Here is a 21,747-nt window from a genome sequence, read left to right on the forward strand (position 1 = left end):
ATGCTTCAATAGCGGCCTTAAGCTCATCCAGAGTGTTGGGTCTTGCGTCTCTCAACTTTCTCTTCACAATATCCCACAGATTCTCTATGGGGTTCAGGTCAGGAGAGTTGGCAGGCCAATTGAGCACAGTAATACCATGGTCAGTAAACCATTTACCAGTGGTTTTGGCACTGTGAGCAGGTGCCAGGTCGTGCTGAAAAATGAAATCTTCATCTCCATAAAGCATTTCAGCCGATGGAAGCATGAAGTGCTCCAAAATCTCCTGATAGCTAGCTGCATTGACCCTGCCCTTGATGAAACACAGTGGACCAACACCAGCAGCTGACATGGCACCCCACACCATCACTGACTGTGGGTACTTGACACTGGACTTCAGGCATTTTGGCATTTCCTTCTCCCCAGTCTTCCTCCAGACTCTGGCACCTTGATTTCCGAATGACATGCAAAATTTGCTTTCATCAGAAAAAAGTACTTGGGACCACTTAGCAACAGTCCAGTGCTGCTTCTCTGTAGCTCAAAAGTGGCTTTACCTGGGGAATGCGGCACCTGTAGCCCATTTCCTGCACACGCCTGTGCACGGTGGCTCTGGATGTTTCCACACCAGACTCAGTCCACTGCTTCCTCAGGTTCCCCAAGGTCTGGAATCGGTCCTTCTCCACAATCTTCCTCAGGGTCCGGTCTCCTCTTCTCGTTGTACAGCGTTTTCTGCCACATTGTTTCCTTCCAACAGACTTACCATTTAGGTGCCTTGATACAGCACTCTGGGAACAGCCTATTTGTTGAGAAATTTCTTTCTGGGTCTCACCCTCTTGCTTGAGGGTGTCAATGATGGCCTTCTTGACATCTGTCAGGTCGCTAGTCTTACCCATGATGGGGGTTTTGAGTAATGAACCAGGCAGGGAGTTTATAAAAGCCTCAGGTATCTTTTGCATGTGTTTAGAGTTAATTAGTTGATTCAGAAGATTAGGGTAATAGGTCGTTTAGAGAACCTTTTCTTGATATGCTAATTTATTGAGACAGGTTTTTTGGGTTATCAGGAGTTGTATGCCAAAATCATCAGTATTAAAACAATAAAAGACCTGACAAATTTCAGTTGGTGGATAATGAATCTATAATATTTGAAAGTTTAATTGTAATCATTACATTATGGTAAATAATGAAATTTAACACTATATGCTAATTTTTTGAGAAGGACCTGTACAAAAAACAGACCTGTGTAATTTTGGTCCATATAAACTTTCTTTTTTGGAAGTGCATTTGTACAGCAAGGTGGATTGCTGTTGAGGGGAACTAGAGAAAAAAAAAAATCTATAAATCTTCAGCTTAGCGAGTGTGAGCGAGCTGAGTGTGAGCAGAGCGTAAGTGTGAACGGCGGTAAGTGTGACTTGTGATTCAGTGACTTTGGAGTCAGGGAGTTTCCAAGGGAGGAATTGCTGTCTGTTTTTTTTATTAATACTTTATATTTATTTTTTATTTTTTTTATTTAACTTTTCTGTCTGGTGCAATCCCCATTAGGAAATGTGCTCCACCAGTGCACATCTTGCCACATGTATGCAGTCCTTGAGCAGCCGGTCGAGGGTGCATACTGCTGTGCGAGATGTGAGCACGTTGTGCATTTGGAAACCCAGATTCTGGATCTACATGTGCAGCTGGCAACACTGAGATCCATAGACAATATGGAGAGGAGTCTTCTGCTCACTGAGCAGACGCTCAATGGGATAGATGAGGGGGGGATGGTAGGATGGAGCTGCAGGACAGTGAAGCAGCAAGCTGGGTGACAGGAAGCGGGGTAGAGGGAAGAGTACCAGGGAGGCTAGTCCTGATCTGGAACACCCCAATACGTTTGCTAAGTTGGCAGATGAGGGGGGTGCCAGTACAGGGGTAGCACTGCTGCAGCCAGGCATGTCCTCTGAAAGTCGGAGGAGTGACTGCTCCAGTAAGGAGGGAAATAGGAGAGCAGGGCAGGCCAGACACGTGCTGGTAGTGGGGGACTCAATTATTAGGGGAACAGAGAGGGCAATCTGTCACAAAGACAGGGATCGTCGAACGGTGTGCTGCCTACCTGGCGCTCGAGTCCGACACATCGCTGATCGGGTGGACAGATTACTGGGAGGGGCTGGTGAGGACCCAGAGGTCATGGTGCACATTGGCACAAATGACAAAGTTAGAGGTAGGTGGAAGGTCCTTAAAGATGATTTCAGGGAATTAGGCTGCAAGCTGAAAGCAAGGACCTCCAACGTGGTATTTTCTGAAATACTGCCTGTACCACGTGCCACGCCAGAAAGGCAACGGGAGATTAGGGAGGTTAATAAGTGGCTCAAGAATTGGTGTAGGAAGGAGGGGTTTGGGTTCCTGCAGAACTGGGCCGACTTCTCAGTTGGCTACAGGCTCTACACTAGGGACGGGCTGCACCTCAATGGGGAGGGTGCAGCTGTGCTGGGGGAGAAAATGGCTAGCAGGTTGGAGGAGTGTTTAAACTAGGAATTGGGGGGGAGGGTATTCATTTTATAGGAGGGGAAGATAGTGCAGACAGAGACCTGGGCACAAATAAGGAAGTTGGGGGTGGCGGTGGCATGGGGGGTGGGGTTAGAACAGTTAATAATTTAAGAAAGAATAGAGGTACAGAGAGGAACATCAAGTGCATGTATACTAATGCCAGAAGCCTCACCAACAAAATGGACGAATTAGAATTAATGTTGTTGGAGCATAATTATGACATGGTGGGAATATCTGAAACGTGGCTGGATGAGAGCCATGACTGGGCTGTTAACTTGCAGGGCTATAGTCTGTTCAGAAATGACCGAATGGATAAGCGAGGGGGAGGGGTGTGTCTGTATGTAAAATCATCCTTAAAACCCATGCTGCGTGATAATATAGGTGAATTTAATGAAAATGTAGAATCCCTGTGGGTGGAGATAAGGGGAGGGGGAAAAAATAATAAATTACTGATAGGGGTTTGTTATAAATCTCCAAAAATAATGGAAGCAATGGGGAATATCCTCGTAAAGCAAATAGATGAAGCTGCGACTCAAGGAGAAGTCATTATTATGGAGGACTTCAACTACCCTGAAATAGATTGGGGAACAGAAACCTGCAGTTCCAGCAAAGGTAATCGGTTTTTGACAACTATGAGAGACAATTACCTTTCACAATTGGTTCAGGACCCAACTAGAAGGGGGGCACTGCTAGACCTAATATTAACCAACAGGCCAGACTGCATATCAAATATAAGGGTTGGGGGGCATTTGGGGAATAGTGATCACAAAATAATAAGTTTTCATGTATCCTTTAAAAAGATGTGTAATAGAGGGGTTACAAGGACACTAAACTTCAGGAGGGCAAATTTCCAACGGATGGGAGAGAATCTTGGTGCAATTAACTGGGACGATATCCCGAGACACAAAAATACACAAAGAAAATGGGAGACGTTTATTAGCATCCTGGATATAACCTGTGCACAGTATATACCGTATGGGAATAAGCATACCAGAAATAGGAGGAAACCAATATGGCTAAATAGAGCAGTAAGGGGCGCAAAAAGTGACAAGTAGGTAGTGATGAGGCATTAAATAAATACAAAAAATTAAATAAATTCTGTAAAAAGCAAATCAAGGCAGCAAAGACTGAGACAGAGAGACTCATTGCCAGAGAGAGTAAAAATAATCCCAAAATATTCTTTAACTACATAAATAGTAAGAAACTAAAAAATGATAGTGTTGGCCCCCTTAAAAATAGTCTGGGTGAAATGGTGGATGAGGATGAGGAAAAAGCCAATATGCTAAATGACTTTTTTTCATCAGTATTTACACAAGAAAATCCCATGGCAGACAAAATGACTAGTGATAAAAATTCCCAATTAAATGTCACCTGCTTAACCCAGCAGGAAGTGCGGCGGCGTCTAAAAATCACTAAAATTGACAAATCTCCGGGCCCGGATGGGATACACCCCCGAGTACTGCAGGATTTAAGTACAGTCATTGATAGACCATTATTTTTAATCTTTAAAGACTCCATAATAACAGGGTCTGTACCACAGGACTGGCGTATAGCAAATGTGGTGCCAATATTCAAAAAGGGAACAAAAACTGAACTCGGAAACTATTGGCCAGTAAGCTTAACCTCTACTGTGGGTAAAATCCTGGAGGGCATTCTAAGGGATGATATACTGGAGTATCTGAAGAGGAATAACCTCATGACCCAGTATCAGCACGGGGTTTACTAGGGACCGTTCATGTCAGACTAATTTGATCAGTTTCTATGAAGAGGTAAGTTCCGGACTGGACCAAAGGAACCCAGTAGATGTAGTGTATATGGACTTTTCAAAAGCTTTTGATACGGTGCCACACAAAAGGTTGATACATAAAATGAGAATAATGGGGATAGGGGAAAATATGTGTAAGTGGGTTGAGAGCTGGCTCAGGGATAGGAAACAAAGGGTGGTTATTAATGGAGCACACTCGGACTGGATCGCGGTTAGCAGTGGGGTACCACAGGGGTCAGTATTGGGCCCTCTTCTTTTTAACATATTTATGAATGACCTTGTAGGGGGCATTCAGAGCAGAATTTCAATATATGCAGATGACACTAAACTCTGCAGGGTAATCAATACAGGGGAGGACAATTTTTATTACAGGATGATTTATGTAAACTAGAAGCTTGGGCTGATAAATGACAAATGAGCTTTAATGGGGATAAATGTAAGGTCATGCACTTGGGTAGAAGTAATAAGATGTATAACTATGTGCTTAATTCTAAAACCTGGGCAAAACCGTCAATGAAAAAGACCTGGGTGTATGGGTGAATGACAAACTCATATTCAGTGGCCAGTGTCAGGCAGCTGCTACAAAGGCAAATAAAATAATGGGATGCATTAAAAGAGGCATAGATGCTCATGAGGAGAACATAATTTTACCTCTATACAAGTCACTAGTTCGACCACACTTAGAATACTGTGCACAGCTCTGGTCTCCGGTGTATAAGAAAGACATAGCTGAACTGGAGCAGGTGCAGAGAAGAGCGACCAAGGTTATTAGAGGACTGGGGGGGTCTGCAATACCAAGATAGGTTATTACACTTGGGGCTATTTAGTTTGGAAAAACGAAGACTAAGGGGTGATCTTATTTTAATGTATAAATATATGAGGGGACAGTACAAAGACCTTTCTGATGATCTTTTTAATCATAGACCTGAAACAGGGACAAGGGGGCATCCTCTACGTCTGGAGGAAAGAAGGTTTAAGCATAATAACAGACGCAGATTCTTTACTGTAAGAGCAGTGAGACTATGGAACTCTCTGCCGTATGATGTTGTAATGAGTGATTCATTGCTTAAATTTAAGAGGGGACTGGATACATTTCTGGAAAAGTATAATGTTACAGGGTATATATACTAGATTCCTTGATAGGGCGTTGATCCAGGGAACTAGTCTGATTGCCGTATGTGGAGTCGGGAAGGAATTTTTTTCCCCAATGTGGAGCTTACTCTTTGCCATATGGGTTTTTTTGCCTTCCTCTGGATCAACATGTTAGGGCATGTTAGGTTAGGCCATGGGTTGAACTAGATGGACTTATAGTCTTCCTTCAACCTTAATAACTATAATACTATAATAATATTTTGAATATGGTATCTTATACAAGTAAATAATAAAATATTTGAGACATTTTATATGGGTGTTTTTGTACTCCTTTTGTTTTTTTTGTATATACCGTAGCTATATTTTGGAGTATACCTGTTTTATTTATAGTCTTGTATTGGTGACTGCAGCAAGATTTATAATAGAGGGAAAAATGGTGTGCACTCAGGTCTAGAATACGAGGTGCTGGCGTAACAGACCTAGATGGCCCCAAAGCTAAGTAGTAGAAATTCACCGCACACTCTAAAACGTTGGTTTGCAGACGTGTATTTACACTTTTATTCCAAAAGTTGTTTCAGACAGAAAAATCAACCACAAGCAGTGTAAGTATAAAGTAAGATACAACAACCCAACGTTTCGACCCTCCTGGGTCTTAGTCATGGGGTTACTTGGTAGGGGATGCCAAAATAGAAGGTAGAAGATGTAGGACCCTTAGACTTAGGGTAACCGAAACTGCTGACGGTGTGGTGTCCAGGGTGATAGAGCGGCGCATCCGCGTCCTGCTCATCAGACAGCCGCACACCGAGCAGGACGCGGATGCGCCGCTCTATCACCCTGGACACCACACCGTCAGCAGTTTCGGTTACCCTAAGTCTAAGGGTCCTACATCTTCTACCTTCTATTTTGGCATCCCCTACCAAGTAACCCCATGACTAAGACCCAGGAGGGTCGAAACGTTGGGTTGTTGTATCTTACTTTATACTTACACTGCTTGTGGTTGATTTTTCTGTCTGAAACAACTTTTGGAATAAAAGTGTAAATACACGTCTGCAAACCAACGTTTTAGAGTGTGCGGTGAATTTCTACTATGCAGCAAGATTTAGTCAGGGATCAAGATCAAGAGCAACCAACAATGTCCAGCAAGGAACAAGACCATGAATGATTAGGAAGGGAGATCAACATTCAGCAAATAAGAACCAGGCAGACGAGGCTGGAAAGTGAGGTGAGGTCAGAGTACCGAAAATAGCCGGGTCACCACAATGTTGAGTAGGTAACAGGCAGTGGCCAAGGAAGATTTGCACCTTAACATGGTCGTCAATATCCTCTTGTTAGGCTAGGTCCATAGTGCGTTAGGGCAATCCATTTAACGGATCCATTAAACGGATCAACTAAAAATGACCCCAAAATTGTCTTTTTGTGTTGTATTTTAGCCACATGCGTTAACGCATGTGGCTGCGTTAGGTCATTTGCGTTTGCAATAGAGGTCTATGGCAGAATGAATGCTTCCGTTCACTGTGCGTTCGTTGTATCATACCCGAAAACGTGGTAGTCCGCGCTGGAAGGTGCGTCACGAACTAACAGACCATTGCAAACGCATGCCAATTTTGACATGTGTTAGGATCCGTTACACTAATGGAAGTCTATGGGTGCGTTAACTTGTCCGTTACATTGCGTTAGTGCTGCGTACAGACGGATCCGCTAAAGGAACTGCCCTAACGCAATGTGGACCTAGCCTTAGTGCAGCTTTCTTCACAAACTGACAGCAGTTCTGTCATAAATTGGCTGCTGGTGGAGGAACATGTGACCAGATCTGTCCATAAGTCTCCACCAATAATAGAAAGATACGGTGAACAGCAGTGTGAGCAGCCTGTTCTTACCTCCACACCTCTAGTATCTCCAGTATTAGATCAGATAGACAGGAAGGACAGCAGTCTGAGCAGCCTGTTCTTACCTCAACACCTCCGGTATCTCCAGTATTAGACCAGATAGACATGGTGGACCGCAGTGTGAGCAGCCTGTTCTTACCTCAACACCTCTGGCATCTACAATATTGGATCGGATAGACATGGGGACAGCAGTGTGAGCAGCCTGTTCTTACCTTAACACCTCAGGTATCTCCAGTATTGGATCAGATAGACACGGTGGACAGCAGTGTGAGCAGCCTGTTCTTACCTCAACACCTCTGGTATCTCCAATATTGGATCAGATAGACATGGGGACAGCAGTGTGAGCAGCCTCTGCTTACCTCAGCACTCCTGGTTTCTCCAGTGTAAGATCATATAGACAAGGTGGACAGCAGTGTGAGAAGTCTGTTCTTACTACGGCAACCCTGGTATTGCCATTATTAGAACAGACGGGCAGGGTGAACAGCAGTGTGAGCAGCTTCTTCTTACCTCAGCACCCATGGGACCTCCAGTGTTAGATCAAAATATCCACTGACAAATCAATTTCCTCCACATGAATGGGATGCAGAGCTTCCTACTGCATATGCTCACAGGCACTCATCTTGTTAATATTCTAGGACAGTCTTCTGTCATTAATAATAATAATCTTTATTTTTATATAGCGCTAACATATTCCACAGCGCTTTACAGTTTGCACACATTATCATCGCTGTCCCCAATGGGGCTCACAATCCAAATTCCCTATCAGAATGGAATGTGGGATGAAACCCACGCAAACACGGGGAGAACATACAAACTCCTTGCAGATGTTGTCCTTGGTGGGAATCGAACCCAGGTCCCCAGTGCTGCAAAGCTTCAGTGCTAACCATTGAGCCACCGTGTGACTATATCAAGATGGCGGCCATTTTAACATACTACAGAAAAGCGATGTTCTCCTTAGACAAAGCAAATGTGACTTGCTGATTAAAGCTAGCTAGGAATTTATAAAATTTTCTTTAAGGTAACGTCTGAAGGCCAATTGGAAGAAAGCCGCTTGAACTGATAAGGTATAAAGGGGCTGAGATCATGTAGGAATAACACGAGAGCGGTCAGAAACACCTATGGCAGGTGAGGCCAGGGAAGAGCAGACAGGCTGCACAGTAGAGCGGTGACTGCCTGCAGCACACCTGTGTTGGAGCGGTGAGTGATGGATGTCAAAAAAAGCAGTAATCTATAAATCCACTTGGATATATCCAACAAGATCCTACCAATATACTCGGAACACAGCTCTAGTAGGAATTAAAACTTAACCTTTATTCTATACCAGGTAAAATACTAATATGACAATAACAAAAACATATAATGCAACCCCAAAAAAACTATAATGGTATTAGATGATGTAGCCTATAGGGTAAGACATCACTATGGGTGATACCAAAATAGAAAACAAGTGAGAACAGTGGTAGTAAATACAAAATATACTGTCCCACATATACAAGATACCTCTGGTTAGTAACACAAGCACATGAGTGCACAAAATGCCAAATCAGGTAACCCTGTGTGTATAGGTATTAGCAGGTATCAGAAAAAATAATAAACGGGCAGGAGGGGGATAAAGCAAATAAGGTGAAAATCATATATGACATACATATAAAAACAAGAACGATCTCACCAAATGCCGTGGCTCAGGTAGGTGTAGCCCATGGTTTCACAGACTGGAGAAATCCATAAACCAGCGCTGTAGGGAGACAATACCCTGTCAGGCCCTAAAAAGGCTAACTGTGACCTACGTGCCCGAGCTCCCGCCCTTACAAGGGCGGTCCACAACTACCCCTGAGCAATATCATGCCCTGCACTCTCCCTACTGTCCCAAGTGATGGATGTCAGCCAGGGAGCGATGATGACTAACATAGCGGCAGTTTTGTGCTTCGGACACCACATTATGGGACATGGAGATATCACAGCAGCGGTTTGTACACCTGATGAACATTAACAAGCTTTGTACAGAATCCAAGTACAAGAACTCAGATGTTGGAAACTGAGAGAAGAACGTCTTTCTGTCAGTCTGGCTTTTCTTCCTACAATCTGTCACATCTGGTGATACGGTAAGCGGATTTTCCTAATGAGCAATAATAGGAAGCGTGCCGATCTGGCCCCGGCATATCATCTGAAATTGCTCTTCCATGTACGTTTGAAGCCTAGATTCTTACAGCAGTTTCCTGCGCCGTGTTCTATGAAGGAAAATATTATCGAATTTGGCCTAGAGGGATCCAGATGGAAAACGGACGCAATTACATCAGCGTTTACATTCCAATGATAGGGGTCAATCCCAGCTCTTCACATGACTGATGGAAGACATAAACTTCCTGTAAAATGAGCTCGGGGGAACGTGAATGTGATAGAAACCCTGATTTTCTGCCACTTACAAGCTTCTTATTCTAGCCACTAGTGTCTACAATTACCACTCATGCTATGCTTCCATTTTACAGGCGCATTGCCTATTTTAACCATTTCAGGATGAGGCCAATTATTGGCCTAAAAAGTTTGCATTCAAATAAAAAAAAATTGGCTGCTTAAGGGTCACACTTGTCCATGACTTCTTTGTGATATCACAGCTCTGCTCAATTACAGTAGATTAAAGGGAATCTGTCAGGTCCCCATGCCCCCAGTTGTGTCTAGCGTTATACATACCTCGCACATGTGCCCGCCGGGTGTACGCGCCACGATCGGAAGTCTTCTGCACTCCCGACCATGCACAGTGCGCCTCTCTGAAGTCGGCACATGTACACTCGGCTTCAGAGGATGAGCAAAAGAAGCCGCGTGCATGTAGCAGGTAAGTATAGCGCTAGCCATGATTCCGACACCGGTACACTATGTTATGACACCCCATAACTTTTAATCAGACTATTAAAGAACAAAATATTAAAATCCGCTAAGCTAGTGAGTATCCATTGGTAGAATATTGATAGGTAATCTGTCTACTCTCATTCAGAGTTTATACATACTCCACTAGCCAGCAACTAAAATAATTCCTAGACCTCTCCTACATGTTTCACCAGCAGAAATGGCTTCATCAGGGTCTGCTGTTCTTTAATAGTCTGATTAAAAGTTATGTTTTACCTTATTCTTTAGTTAGGGTTCAATTGCCAATGGCAAACTCTTAATTATTGTATTTACCCTACGCTGATTTTTGAACAGGAATTGTTCTGTATTATATTATATTATATTATATTGAGACCTATGTGGAGTGTATTATACTACGGTATATGGAGGCCTATGGGGAGTGAGTGCATTATACTATATGGAGGCCTATGGGGAGTGCATTACACTATATGGAAGCCTATGGGGAGTTTATTATACTATATGGAGGCCTATGGGGAGTGCATTATACTACAATGCTCAAAAAAAAAAGGGAACACTTAAACAACAGAATATAAGTCCAAGTAAATCAAACTTCTGTGAAATAAAACTGTCCACTTAGGAAGCAACACTGTTTGACAATCAATTTCACATGCTGTGTGTGGAATAGACAACAGATGGAAATTAATGGCAATTATCAAGACATACTCAATAAAGGAGTGGTTCTGCAGGTGAGGACCACAGACCACATCTTAGTACCAATGCTTTCTGGCTGATGTTTTGGTCACTTTTGAATGTTGGTTGTGCTTTCACACTCGTGGTAGCATGAGACGGACTCTACAACCCACACAAGTGGCTCAGGTAGTACAGCTCATGCAGGATGGCACATCAATGTGAGCTGTGGCAAGAAGGTTTGCGGTGTCTGTCAGCATAGTGTCCAGAGGCTGGAGGCGCTACCAGGAGACAGGTCAGTACACCAGGGGATGTGGAGGGGGCCGTAGGAGGGCAACAACCCAGCAGCAGGACCGCTACCTCAGCCTTTGTGCAAGGAAGAACAGGAGGAGCACTGCCAGAGCCCTGCAATATGACCTCCACAAGGCCACAAATGTGTCTGCACAAATGGTTAGAAACCGACTCCTTGAGGATGGTCTGAGTGCCCGACGTCCACAGATGGGGGTTGTGCTCACAGCCCAACACCATGCAGGACGCTTGGCATTTGCCACAGAACACCAGGATTGGCAAATTCGCCACTGGCACCCTGTGCTCTTCACAGATGAAAGCAGGTTCACACACTAAGCACATGTGACAGACGTGACAGAGTCTGAAGACGCTGTGGAGAGCGATCTGCTGCCTGCAACATCCTTCAGCATGACTGGTTTGGCAGTGGGTCAGTAATGGTGTGGGGTGGCATTTCTTTGGAGGGCCGCACAGCCCTCCATGTGCTTGCCAGAGGTAGCCTGACTGCCATTAGGTACCGAGATGAGATCCTCAGACCCCTTGTGAGACTATATTCTGGTTCGGTTGGCCCTGGCTTCCTCCTAATGCAGGACAATGCCAGAACTTATGTGGCTGGAGTGTGTCAGCAGTTCCTGATGAAGGCATTGAAGCTATGGACTGGCCCGCCCGTTCCCCAGACTCGAATCTGATTGAAAACATCTGGGACATCATGTCTCGCACCATCCACCAACGTCACGTTGCACCACAGACTGTCCAGGAGTTGGCGGATGCTTTAGTCCAGGTCTGGGAGGAGACCCCTCAGGAGACCATCTGCCGCCTCATCAGGAACATGCCCAGGCATTGTAGGGAGATCATACAGGCACGTGGAGGCCACACACTACTGAGCATCATTTCCTTGTCTTGAGGCATTTCCACTGAAGTTTATCAGCCTGTAACTTAATTTTCCACTTTGATTTTGAGCATCATTTCAGCTCCAGACCTCCGTGGGATATTAGTTGTGATTTACGTTGATCATTTTTAGGTTTTATTGTTCTGAACACATTCCACTATATAATGAATAATTTACAACTAGAATATTTCATTCAGTGATATCTAGGATGTGGGATTTTAGTGTTCCCTTTATTTTTTTTGAGCAGTGTATATAGAGGCCTATGAGGACTATGGGGTGCATTATACTATATGGAGGCTATTTAGAAGGCCAACACACAGGGTGGGGATTACAGTGAGGGGGCCATCACACAATGTGGGAGCTTATGTGGGGTGTTTGTACAGCGTGGGGGTTATCATACAGTGTTGGAGCTATCAACTACTAAGGGATCAGTATACCATTTGGGGGTATTATACGGTGTATATAGGGAGCAAAATATTGTGTAAAGAACAGCTGTACTGGGAGAGACTCGGAACATTATTAAATGTCGATGCAGAGGGCATTATTACTTTTTAAGGGGAAAAATGTGGGCACTGTTTTCTAAGGCACTTGCACACGGCATTACTATATTCTAGAGGATTGTTTTACCATCTAGAGGTCACATAGTACCACACAGCGGGTGCAGTAAGGCAAGTGCACACTTTGCAGAATTGCCGCGGAAATTTCAGAGGCAATTCCGCAACTCCTGCCGCAGGTATATCGCATGCGGAATTAGCATGCGCTTTCCCGCTAAACACTAGCGTTTTGCAAGCGTAATTAGCTTGCAGAATGCTAGCGTTTTCCATGCGATCTGTAGCATCGCTTGGAAAACGGATTGACAGGTTGGTCACACTTGTCAAGCATAGTGTTTGACAAGTGTGTCCAACTTTTTACTATTGATGCTGCCTAAGCAGCATCAATAGTAAAAAGATCTAATGTTAAAAATAATAACAAAAATGGTTATTCTCACCTTCCGACGATTTTTTAATTGAAAAAAAAATATAGCAAAAGTATCAGAAGTTTGATATGTTTTGGGTTGGAAAAGGAAACTTATTTGGACAGGGAAGGTGACAGGTGTAAAAAAAATAATTGATGCCAGAAATGTATTGGATTTTGCTGCTAAACACCTAACAACCTAATGGATTAAATTCTAGATGCAACAAGATATAAATGTACTGAGGATAACAACATCACGTCTACAGTAATGTTTTTGTGCTACAGATATTTCCTAAATTAACCCCTTAGTGACCGAGCCAAATTTTTGAAATCTGACCAGTGTCACTTTATGTGGTAATAACTCTGCAACGCTTCAACAAATCCCAGTGATTTTGAGATTGTTTTTTCGTGACACATTATACTTTATGATAATGGTAAATTTTGTTCAACATTTTTTGTGTTTATTTATAAAAAATATCAAAAATGTGAAAAAAATGTTAAAAAATTAGCAATTTTCTAAATTTGAATGATTATCCCTTTAATCCAGATAGTCATACAACAGCAAACCATTAATAAATAACATTTCCCACATGTCTGCTTTACATCAGCACCATTTGTAAAATGTTATTTTATTTTGTTAGCATTTTAGGAGGTTTAAAAATGTAGCAGCAATTTTTCATTTTTTCAAAGAAATTTACAAAATGTATTTTTTTAGGGACCTATCCATGTTTGAAGTGACTTTAGGGGTCCCATATATTGGGAAACCCCGAAACGTGATACCATTTTAAAAACAGCAACCCTAAACATATTGAAAACTGCTGTCAGGTAGTTTATTAACCCTTCAGGTGCTTTACAGGAATTAATGCAAAGTGGTATGACAGAAATGAAAATGTGTATTTTTACCACCTAAATGTTGCTAACTTCTAAACAGATTACTACAGCCGTCAGACTCTAAGGCCGCTATTTGGTCATGAATTGCCATCGCAAACATCAGGACAACAAAATCATGATATGAGGGTACCAATTGGGACAAAGAAGAAGCCCCCACACTCTGTTAACCATTTATAATGATGTAGTCACTATTGACAGCAGCATCAAAGGGGTTAAACAGATTTAGATGGTGCAAATACTGATCGTGGCTGGTACAGCAAGTTGTCAGCTATAGTGTACAACCGACAGATGCTGGATTGTCATCTGTATGGGGAGGCTATTCTCTTATATCTCAGGTCAGTTAAAAGACGTATCGGCGGTCATTAAGGGGTTAATTATGCATATTACGTTGATGCTCACATGTGATTGGTTCTTACTGGCTTTAAATGTAGTCACAGGCTACAGTAGATTATCTCTACGATTAAGGGCGTACGATACGCCGGAAATGGGCCGGTGGGTTAACATGTATCTGCACAAGTGATTTTTTTAATGAAGATATGAATAAAGAAAATCCTGTCTTTATATCTCTCCTGGGAGTGCCAATCATTTTCCCTTGTATTTTTCCTTTTTATACTGCCGGCCTGCAGTGAAGCGGCTCCTATAAGCTACGTGAGTGGAGAATACGCCAATACACGCGGTGAGTCCAGCAAACCTTCCGTTCCTTGTAGTATCATACTATACAAGGGCACAGGTGACATCACTATGTGGGCAGGCATCATACGGTGTGGGGGACTCTGTGACGACATCATATTGTGTGGGGGGCACTGTGAAAACATCATGTGTGGGGAGCACTGTGAAAACATCATGTGTGGGGAGCACTGTGAAAACATCATGTGTGGGGAGCACTGTGAGGAGATCATACTGTGTGCAGGGACACTGACGAAATCATACTCTGTGGGGAGACAAGAGGTAATCATACTATGTAGGGGGACACTGAAGACATCATGCTGTGTGGGGAGCACTGTGAGGACATCATACTGTGTGTGGGGAGCACTGTGAGGACATCATACTGTGTGTGGGGAGCACTGTGAGAACATCATACTGTGTGTGGGGAGCACTGTGAGGACATCATACTGTGTGTGGGGAGCACTGTGAGGACATCATACTGTGTGTGGGGAGCACTGTGAGGACATCATACTGTGTGTGGGGAGCACTGTGAGGACATCATACTGTGTGTGGGGAGCACTGTGAGGACATCATACTGTGTGTGGGGAGCACTGTGAGGACATCATACTGTGTGTGGGGAGCACTGTGAGGACATCATACTGTGTGTGGGGAGCACTGTGAGGACATCATACTGTGTGTGGGGAGCACTGTGAGAACATCATACTGTGTGTGGGGAGCACTGTGAGGACATCATACTGTGTGTGGGGAGCACTGTGAGGACATCATACTGTGTGTGGGGAGCACTGTGAGGACATCATACTGTGTGTGGGGAGCACTGTGAGGACATCATACTGTGTGTGGGGAGCACTGTGAGGACATCATACTGTGTGTGGGGAGCTCTGTGAGGACATCATACTGTGTGTGGGGAGCACTGTGAGGACATCATACTGTGTGTGGGGAGCACTGTGAGGACATCATACTGTGTGTGGGGAGCACTGTGAGAACATCATACTGTGTGTGGGGAGCACTGTGAGGACATCATACTGTGTGTGGGGAGCACTGTGAGGACATCATACTGTGTGTGGGGAGCACTGTGAGGACATCATACTGTGTGTGGGGAGCACTGTGAGGACATCATACTGTGTGTGGGGAGCACTGTGAGGACATCATACTGTGTGTGGGGAGCACTGTGAGGACATCATACTGTGTGTGGGGAGCACTGTGAGGACATCATACTGTGTGTGGGGAGCACTGTGAGGACATAATACAGTGTGGGGGTACTGTGAGGACATCATACTGTGTGGGGGACTCGGTGACGACATAATATTGTGTGGGGGGCACTGTGAAAACATCATGTGTGGGGGGCACTGTGAAAACATCATGTGTGGGGAGCACTGTGAAAACATCATGTGTGGGGAGCACTGTGAAAACATCATGTGTGGGGAGCACTGTGAAAACATCATGTGTGGGGAGCACTGTGAAAACATCATGTGTGGGGGGCACTGTGAAAACATCATGTGTGGGGAGCACTGTGAAAACATCATGTGTGGGGAGCACTGTGAGGAGATCATACTGTGTGCAGGGACACTGATTAAATCATACTCTGTGGGGGGGGACAAGAGGTAATCATACTATGTAGGGGGGACACTGAAGACATCATGCTGTGTGGGGAGCACTGTGAGGACATCATACTGTGTGTGGGGAGCACTGTGAGGACATCATACTGTGTGTGGGGAGCACTGTGAGAACATCATACGGTGTGGGGGGAGCACTGTGAGGACATCATACTGTGTGTGGGGAGCACTGTGAGGACATCATATGGTGTGGGTGGTACTGTGAGGACATCATACTGTGTGGGGAGCACTGTGAGGACATCATACTGTGTGGGAGCACTGTGAAGACATCATACTGTGTGGGGCACTGAAAACATACTGTGTGGGTCACTGTGAGATCATACTGTGTGGGGTCACTGTGAAAACATCATACTACTGTGTGGGGGGCACTGTGAAGACATCATACTTTATGGGGGACACAGAGGACATCATACTGAGTGTTGGGACTGTGAGGACATCGTACAGTGTGGGGGCACTGTGGAGGCATCAGTGTGTGAGGGAGGCATCATACAATGTGGGAGGGTGCTGGTGGATACTCTAGGGGCTTTATGTGTGAGGTACGTTACATGCTTTGTGGTCATCATACTGAGTGGGCGCACTGTGGAGGGCATCGTGCAATGTTAAGAGACATTTTGGGTATGCCATATTGTATGGGGGACATAAAAGGGGATTCACATGTTTGCCAATATTAAGTGGCTTCACTGGGGAACTATGTCTGTGTGGGGACACAAAAAAACTTGATGGGATTAACAGTATATCCTTTTAGCTGAAAAAAAATAGACTCTTCCTGTTTTTCACAGTTGAGAAAAAATGATATAATTTTTATCACTATAAATTATATAGCTATGAAATAAATATATATTACCTGCTTCTTTTTCTTTTTTGTAGACGGAGTGGCTTTCTTGGTCTTCTTTGGCTTTGGCTCTTCATCGCTCTCCTCGCGCTCTTTTACGTCCTCCTCTTGTTCTATAAGGAATACACATTACAGCTTATTCTGTAACAACGCTCAGCGTTCAGTGTCACAGTATCCAGGCATTATTATCAGGTCAGAACAATGGTATATAAATAAGAAGAAAATGTTCACATGGTTGAAATGTTAGTACAGGGAAGTGAACTTTAAATTTTAACTGAGTCAAAAAAAAATCAGGAGGATAAATCAAATAAAAGTCTGTCACCTTAACCTCGCTTCCAACCCTCCCAAGAAAGGCACACAGCTATCAAGAAAGTCCCAAACACACCCCAGAATATCTGATCCCGATTCTCCCCCCCCCCCCCAAGAGTCCCGAGAAATCCAGAACAGTTAGCAGCTAAGCATTAACTATAGCTTTATTTTTTTGTAAAGGGGTTTTCCACATCTTCAGTGGAGGCACTGTGGTGTCAGCTCTCCAGTGGCTGTGTGTTATTGTTTCGTCACGCGATCCCTAACCCCCAAAAAATGAACTGGAGTATAAGTTGGCATGCATGCAAAATATAGGAGCATGTTCATACTGGCCATTAAACAGACAATACTCAAGATAGAAAAAAAATGAACATACACACCCTGCTGTGAGTAAATAAGAAAAAGCAATAGTGCATATAAATAACACTGCTCTTGATATAAAAAAAAGGCGTAAAAGCCATCCCACCAGCGTCAAGGCGTACCCAAATCGGGTTGGTCCTAACCTCTATTATTAAAACCTTACCATGTGTCAAAATGACATCAATATGAATAAGGGCTGAGCAGGACCGTGTCCTGAATACGGCTACCCAGCAATAGGAAGCCGATGCATTGGTGATGGCTCCGCCGTGGCTTGTGTTACGTCACACGATCCCTGCAGCCAATCAGCTGCTGCTTCACTCGTCCCACCTTTTGTCGCATCATATACATCCAGATAAAGCGGGAGAGCAGCAGCGCTCACTTCCTCCGGACGCATGTGATTTGTCTGGTAGTGGCAGCAGTGATCACGTGACGCCACAATGTCATGAGAGCCACGGGACAGACATCTCTGCTGGAATGGCGCTGGCACTGAAGGTGAGTAAAGGTATTACTATTTTACTGGGGGCAAACATATTGATTGTGACGGGACGTGGTGGACAACCCCTTTAATTCACTGCAAAAGTCATGTCTCTAGCATGCATTTCTATAATATGACATGGTGAGCTTCTCAGGGGCACGGCTAACATTCCTGATCGGCCACATGGTAATCGTAGTGTAAAATTCACATATTGAAAGTGTATGTGTGGCTTTACATGCGGCACCAAATCAGTGATTTCAAGGGCAACTGATATTGAAGAAAAATCCCCGTATTTGCAAAATATCTGGAACAGCGACTTGTCACGGCGTGGCATGTATACACCCTATTAATTACACACAGTATAGCTGCACGGCAATGAGTGTGAGAATGGAATGTCGAGGAATGAATTCAGACTTGGTTACATGTCATCTGACCAGCAGAGCGCCAGGTTCACCTTGACTTGTGGAGAGATAGGATAGCAGGCAAGACTCTATGGTGGTGAATGAAGGAAACTTGTAACCTTGCAGCTCATGTCATTAACTCTATCACTCACGTTTCACTTTCTGTTGCTTTCAGTAAGCTGAATATCTGCTGTGTTACTACCGCCATACAGCACAGATAAAAAACACATTTACCATCTTTGCATACCAGCAATTGCAAGCACATAAATCCCAAATTATATTACTTTTAGTAACCACCCCAACTCCACCTTGGAACACCCCCAGACAAGAAACACTCCTTTTGAAACAAAATTGGGGTAAACTATACTCCTTATGTGCTCCGGCTCATTTGACAGCCCCACCAAAATCAGGACTGTTGGCATCTGTGCAGGCTAAGGTGTCCTACCTTAGTACTGCCAATCTGTACGGTGCCTTACACCTGGGGTAGAGGGGTGTAGAATGACCTGGATTGTTCTATTGCCCACTGGATCACTTGTTTTAGAAGTATCTAATGCTTGATTACCAGTAAGTTGCAAGATATACAGCACATAAACATAGGGAACAGAGGAGTTTAGGGGAATATGTTATCAGAAAAAGACCTACAGTACTGTATAAATTAATATTTTATGATAAATGCCTTTTCAATTTTGTGTAATTTTTTTTTATTTTCATGTCACGATCTGAATAAAAAAAAAAATCTGTACTTTCAGGAAATGCACATGCACATTACCAGCAATAGTCAGATGCTTTCTTTTATCTTAAAGCATCTAATAAGCGTGTGCAAGAGTCATTGTGAAGGGAGGGGGAGCTGTAATATCACCTATTGTGAATGGTGGATCTGGTGATATCAGCTGCATATTGAATTGTAATCCTGTGCGTGTTGATAATGAGGCTTCTGAAAAGTCTGTTGAAAAGAACAGGAAGTGGAAATCTAATATAGTGTCAATGACCAGTGTGAAAATCGCTAAATTTGTTATTGGAAGTAGTGTATAATAGCCATGTTTCGTCAAACTCAATCTGACAGGTGCCCCGCCCCTATCAAAGTGTATCAAAATGTGTAACCCCTCCCCTCCCTTTGTCTGACGGCTGGTATCCAGCTGTCCCTCCTTGTTTGATTTCCCCTTTTGATATAGTTTAATATAGTTTAATTTGTTGTAGTTTTGATATTATTCCCGTATTTTGTGGAATAACACATGTTTATAATTATAGCCTAGTCGTGTATTTATTTTACACGTGGTTTATAACACCTTTTTCATTTGTTTTATAATAGATTTTATACGTAGCCCCGAGTTTGATTCTGTAAGCTTTTGTTTTATTCACAGTGTATCCATATAGTGAATAGGGCTGATGTTTCTGTATGCAATCCTACATCCTGTTATGTGAAAAGTATTCTCAAACACTAACTAAATGGTGAACATTACCTAAATTAGGTTAACTGTGGGTCAGAGGCTTATAGCACCTAGGTCAAGCAATTGTTGTTGTATTTGCGTACCCCATAAATGTTTATTCTCACAAACAGAAAAGTTATTGTGTCCTGAAGATGGCATCTGAGGTTATTTGTTTTTTGTATTAGCTTTCTCAGAAAACAGCTGTGTTATCTGAGGGTCAGATATTTTTGTACAAACTCATGCTGTTTGGTGATCTTTGTGAAGCAGAACTTTGTTTTATAACACATTTGTACTTGTATTGTACCTGAATTGATATTTGCTTTCTCTTTTTTGTGTCCTGAAGATGGCATCTGCAAAGTTATTTGTTATCTACTGAGGCCATTGCAAGTTGTGTTTATTCACATTGTAGCAGGTTTTATCCTTGTGGCTGCCTTATATACACAGAAGAGATATGCACCAATGTCACAACACAAGTTATAATATGACCCAATGTTACAACACAAGTAAGAAGCGGCGTGTTTTATACGAATAAAAACCAAAGACACGATATTGTAAAAAAAAATTTAAAAGATTTATTTCTCACAATAAAACAGCATCTCAAAGACATTTCATTACTATAAAAATTCATACAGAATATAAAAAGTAAAAACATTAAAATAGTACAATGAACAATTACACTTCTTACAAAATAATTAATATAGCGTTACAAGGCGTGTACAGCATTTATCCAGTACATTCTTTACATCGTGAGCCACATGGTTTGCAGCATCGGTAGAGACCTTTTTTTAGGTAGCAGAGTTCCACGTGTGGTACCTAATGACGGGGAATGTAAAGATTGAATTGTACGGGGAACCGCCGCTAACTTCAGCGGTGTAGATACAGAGCGTGTCTCACTGTTGGTAATTTTTAATTCATCTAAAAGCTTCCTAGTAGCGGTGTTACCCACAACTGTAGACGGCATATTTAGTTCGGCCATAGCCTGCATAAATGAATCCCAACCCGGTGGTAAATTTCTACTGTTCAGAGCATGGCTCTGCGTTGTACTACGTACCAAATCCAGTAAGTTAGACCCTGGTATTACGGATCCTTTGAAAATAAATTCAGCATTATTATTCCATGCTGTGACATTTTTATTCTGCAGCAGCCTGTTTAGTAAAAATTCAGCATTCTTTTTATATCTCTGGTTTATATGACTGACAATTTCAGCGATCTCATGATTTTTATCAGAGTCGGTATGATTTTTATCAGAGTCGGTATTTGGCAATTGATATATATATATATATAATATGACCCAATGTTACAACACAAGCAAGTAAGAAGCGGTATGTTTTATACGAATAAAAAAACCAAAGACACGATATTGTAAAAATAGAAAAAGATTTATTTCTCACAATAAAACAACAGCTCAAATTTTAACATGAAATAGACATTTAGGACTTATTTATGTTATTATCTTTATGCACGTTGCCTGTGCTGTCTATAATTTGACTCTATCCTTGTTTTGTTGAAAATAACTGGACATACATAAGAAACCGGGCAATATATCTTTATAGAAATAACACTTCTGCACTCTTTGGGCATTTCTATCAGTTTTATTCATGCATTTATAACACACCATGTTTGATATTGGTAATTTGATTCTGGGAACACATTTTAAGTTACATCTGCACATGTATTACTGTTTTTTTAGGCCATATAAATAGAAAATTATGTAGAAACCCAAAGTTTTGATAAGTGTATGAAAATACACCAATATTAACTATTTGTGCTATTTTAGGCGTAAATTTGTCCTATATGTATAGCAGTCAGGAGTTGGGGCGATGAAATATGTGTTACAAGCGTAGTGAATTGCAGATATATTCTACAGTGTATGTCATTTTG

General features: G+C 42.8%; 1 protein-coding gene across 5 annotated transcripts in view; it reads right to left on the reverse strand.

The window, feature by feature from the left end:
• The window catches only part of CMSS1 (cms1 ribosomal small subunit homolog), a 400,717-nt gene that overhangs the window by 17,667 nt on the left and 361,303 nt on the right, over nucleotides 1–21,747 (reverse strand). For all 5 annotated transcript variants that reach the window (XM_069761026.1, XM_069761023.1, XM_069761024.1 and 2 more), the window contains exon 2: nucleotides 16,910–17,010. In XM_069761026.1, coding sequence (XP_069617127.1) covers nucleotides 16,910–17,010 — 101 coding nt within the window. The remainder of the gene's footprint in view (nucleotides 1–16,909; nucleotides 17,011–21,747) is intronic.

This window comes from Ranitomeya imitator, chromosome 3, assembly GCF_032444005.1.
Source record: "Ranitomeya imitator isolate aRanImi1 chromosome 3, aRanImi1.pri, whole genome shotgun sequence".
NCBI classification, from domain to species: Eukaryota; Metazoa; Chordata; class Amphibia; order Anura; family Dendrobatidae; genus Ranitomeya; species Ranitomeya imitator.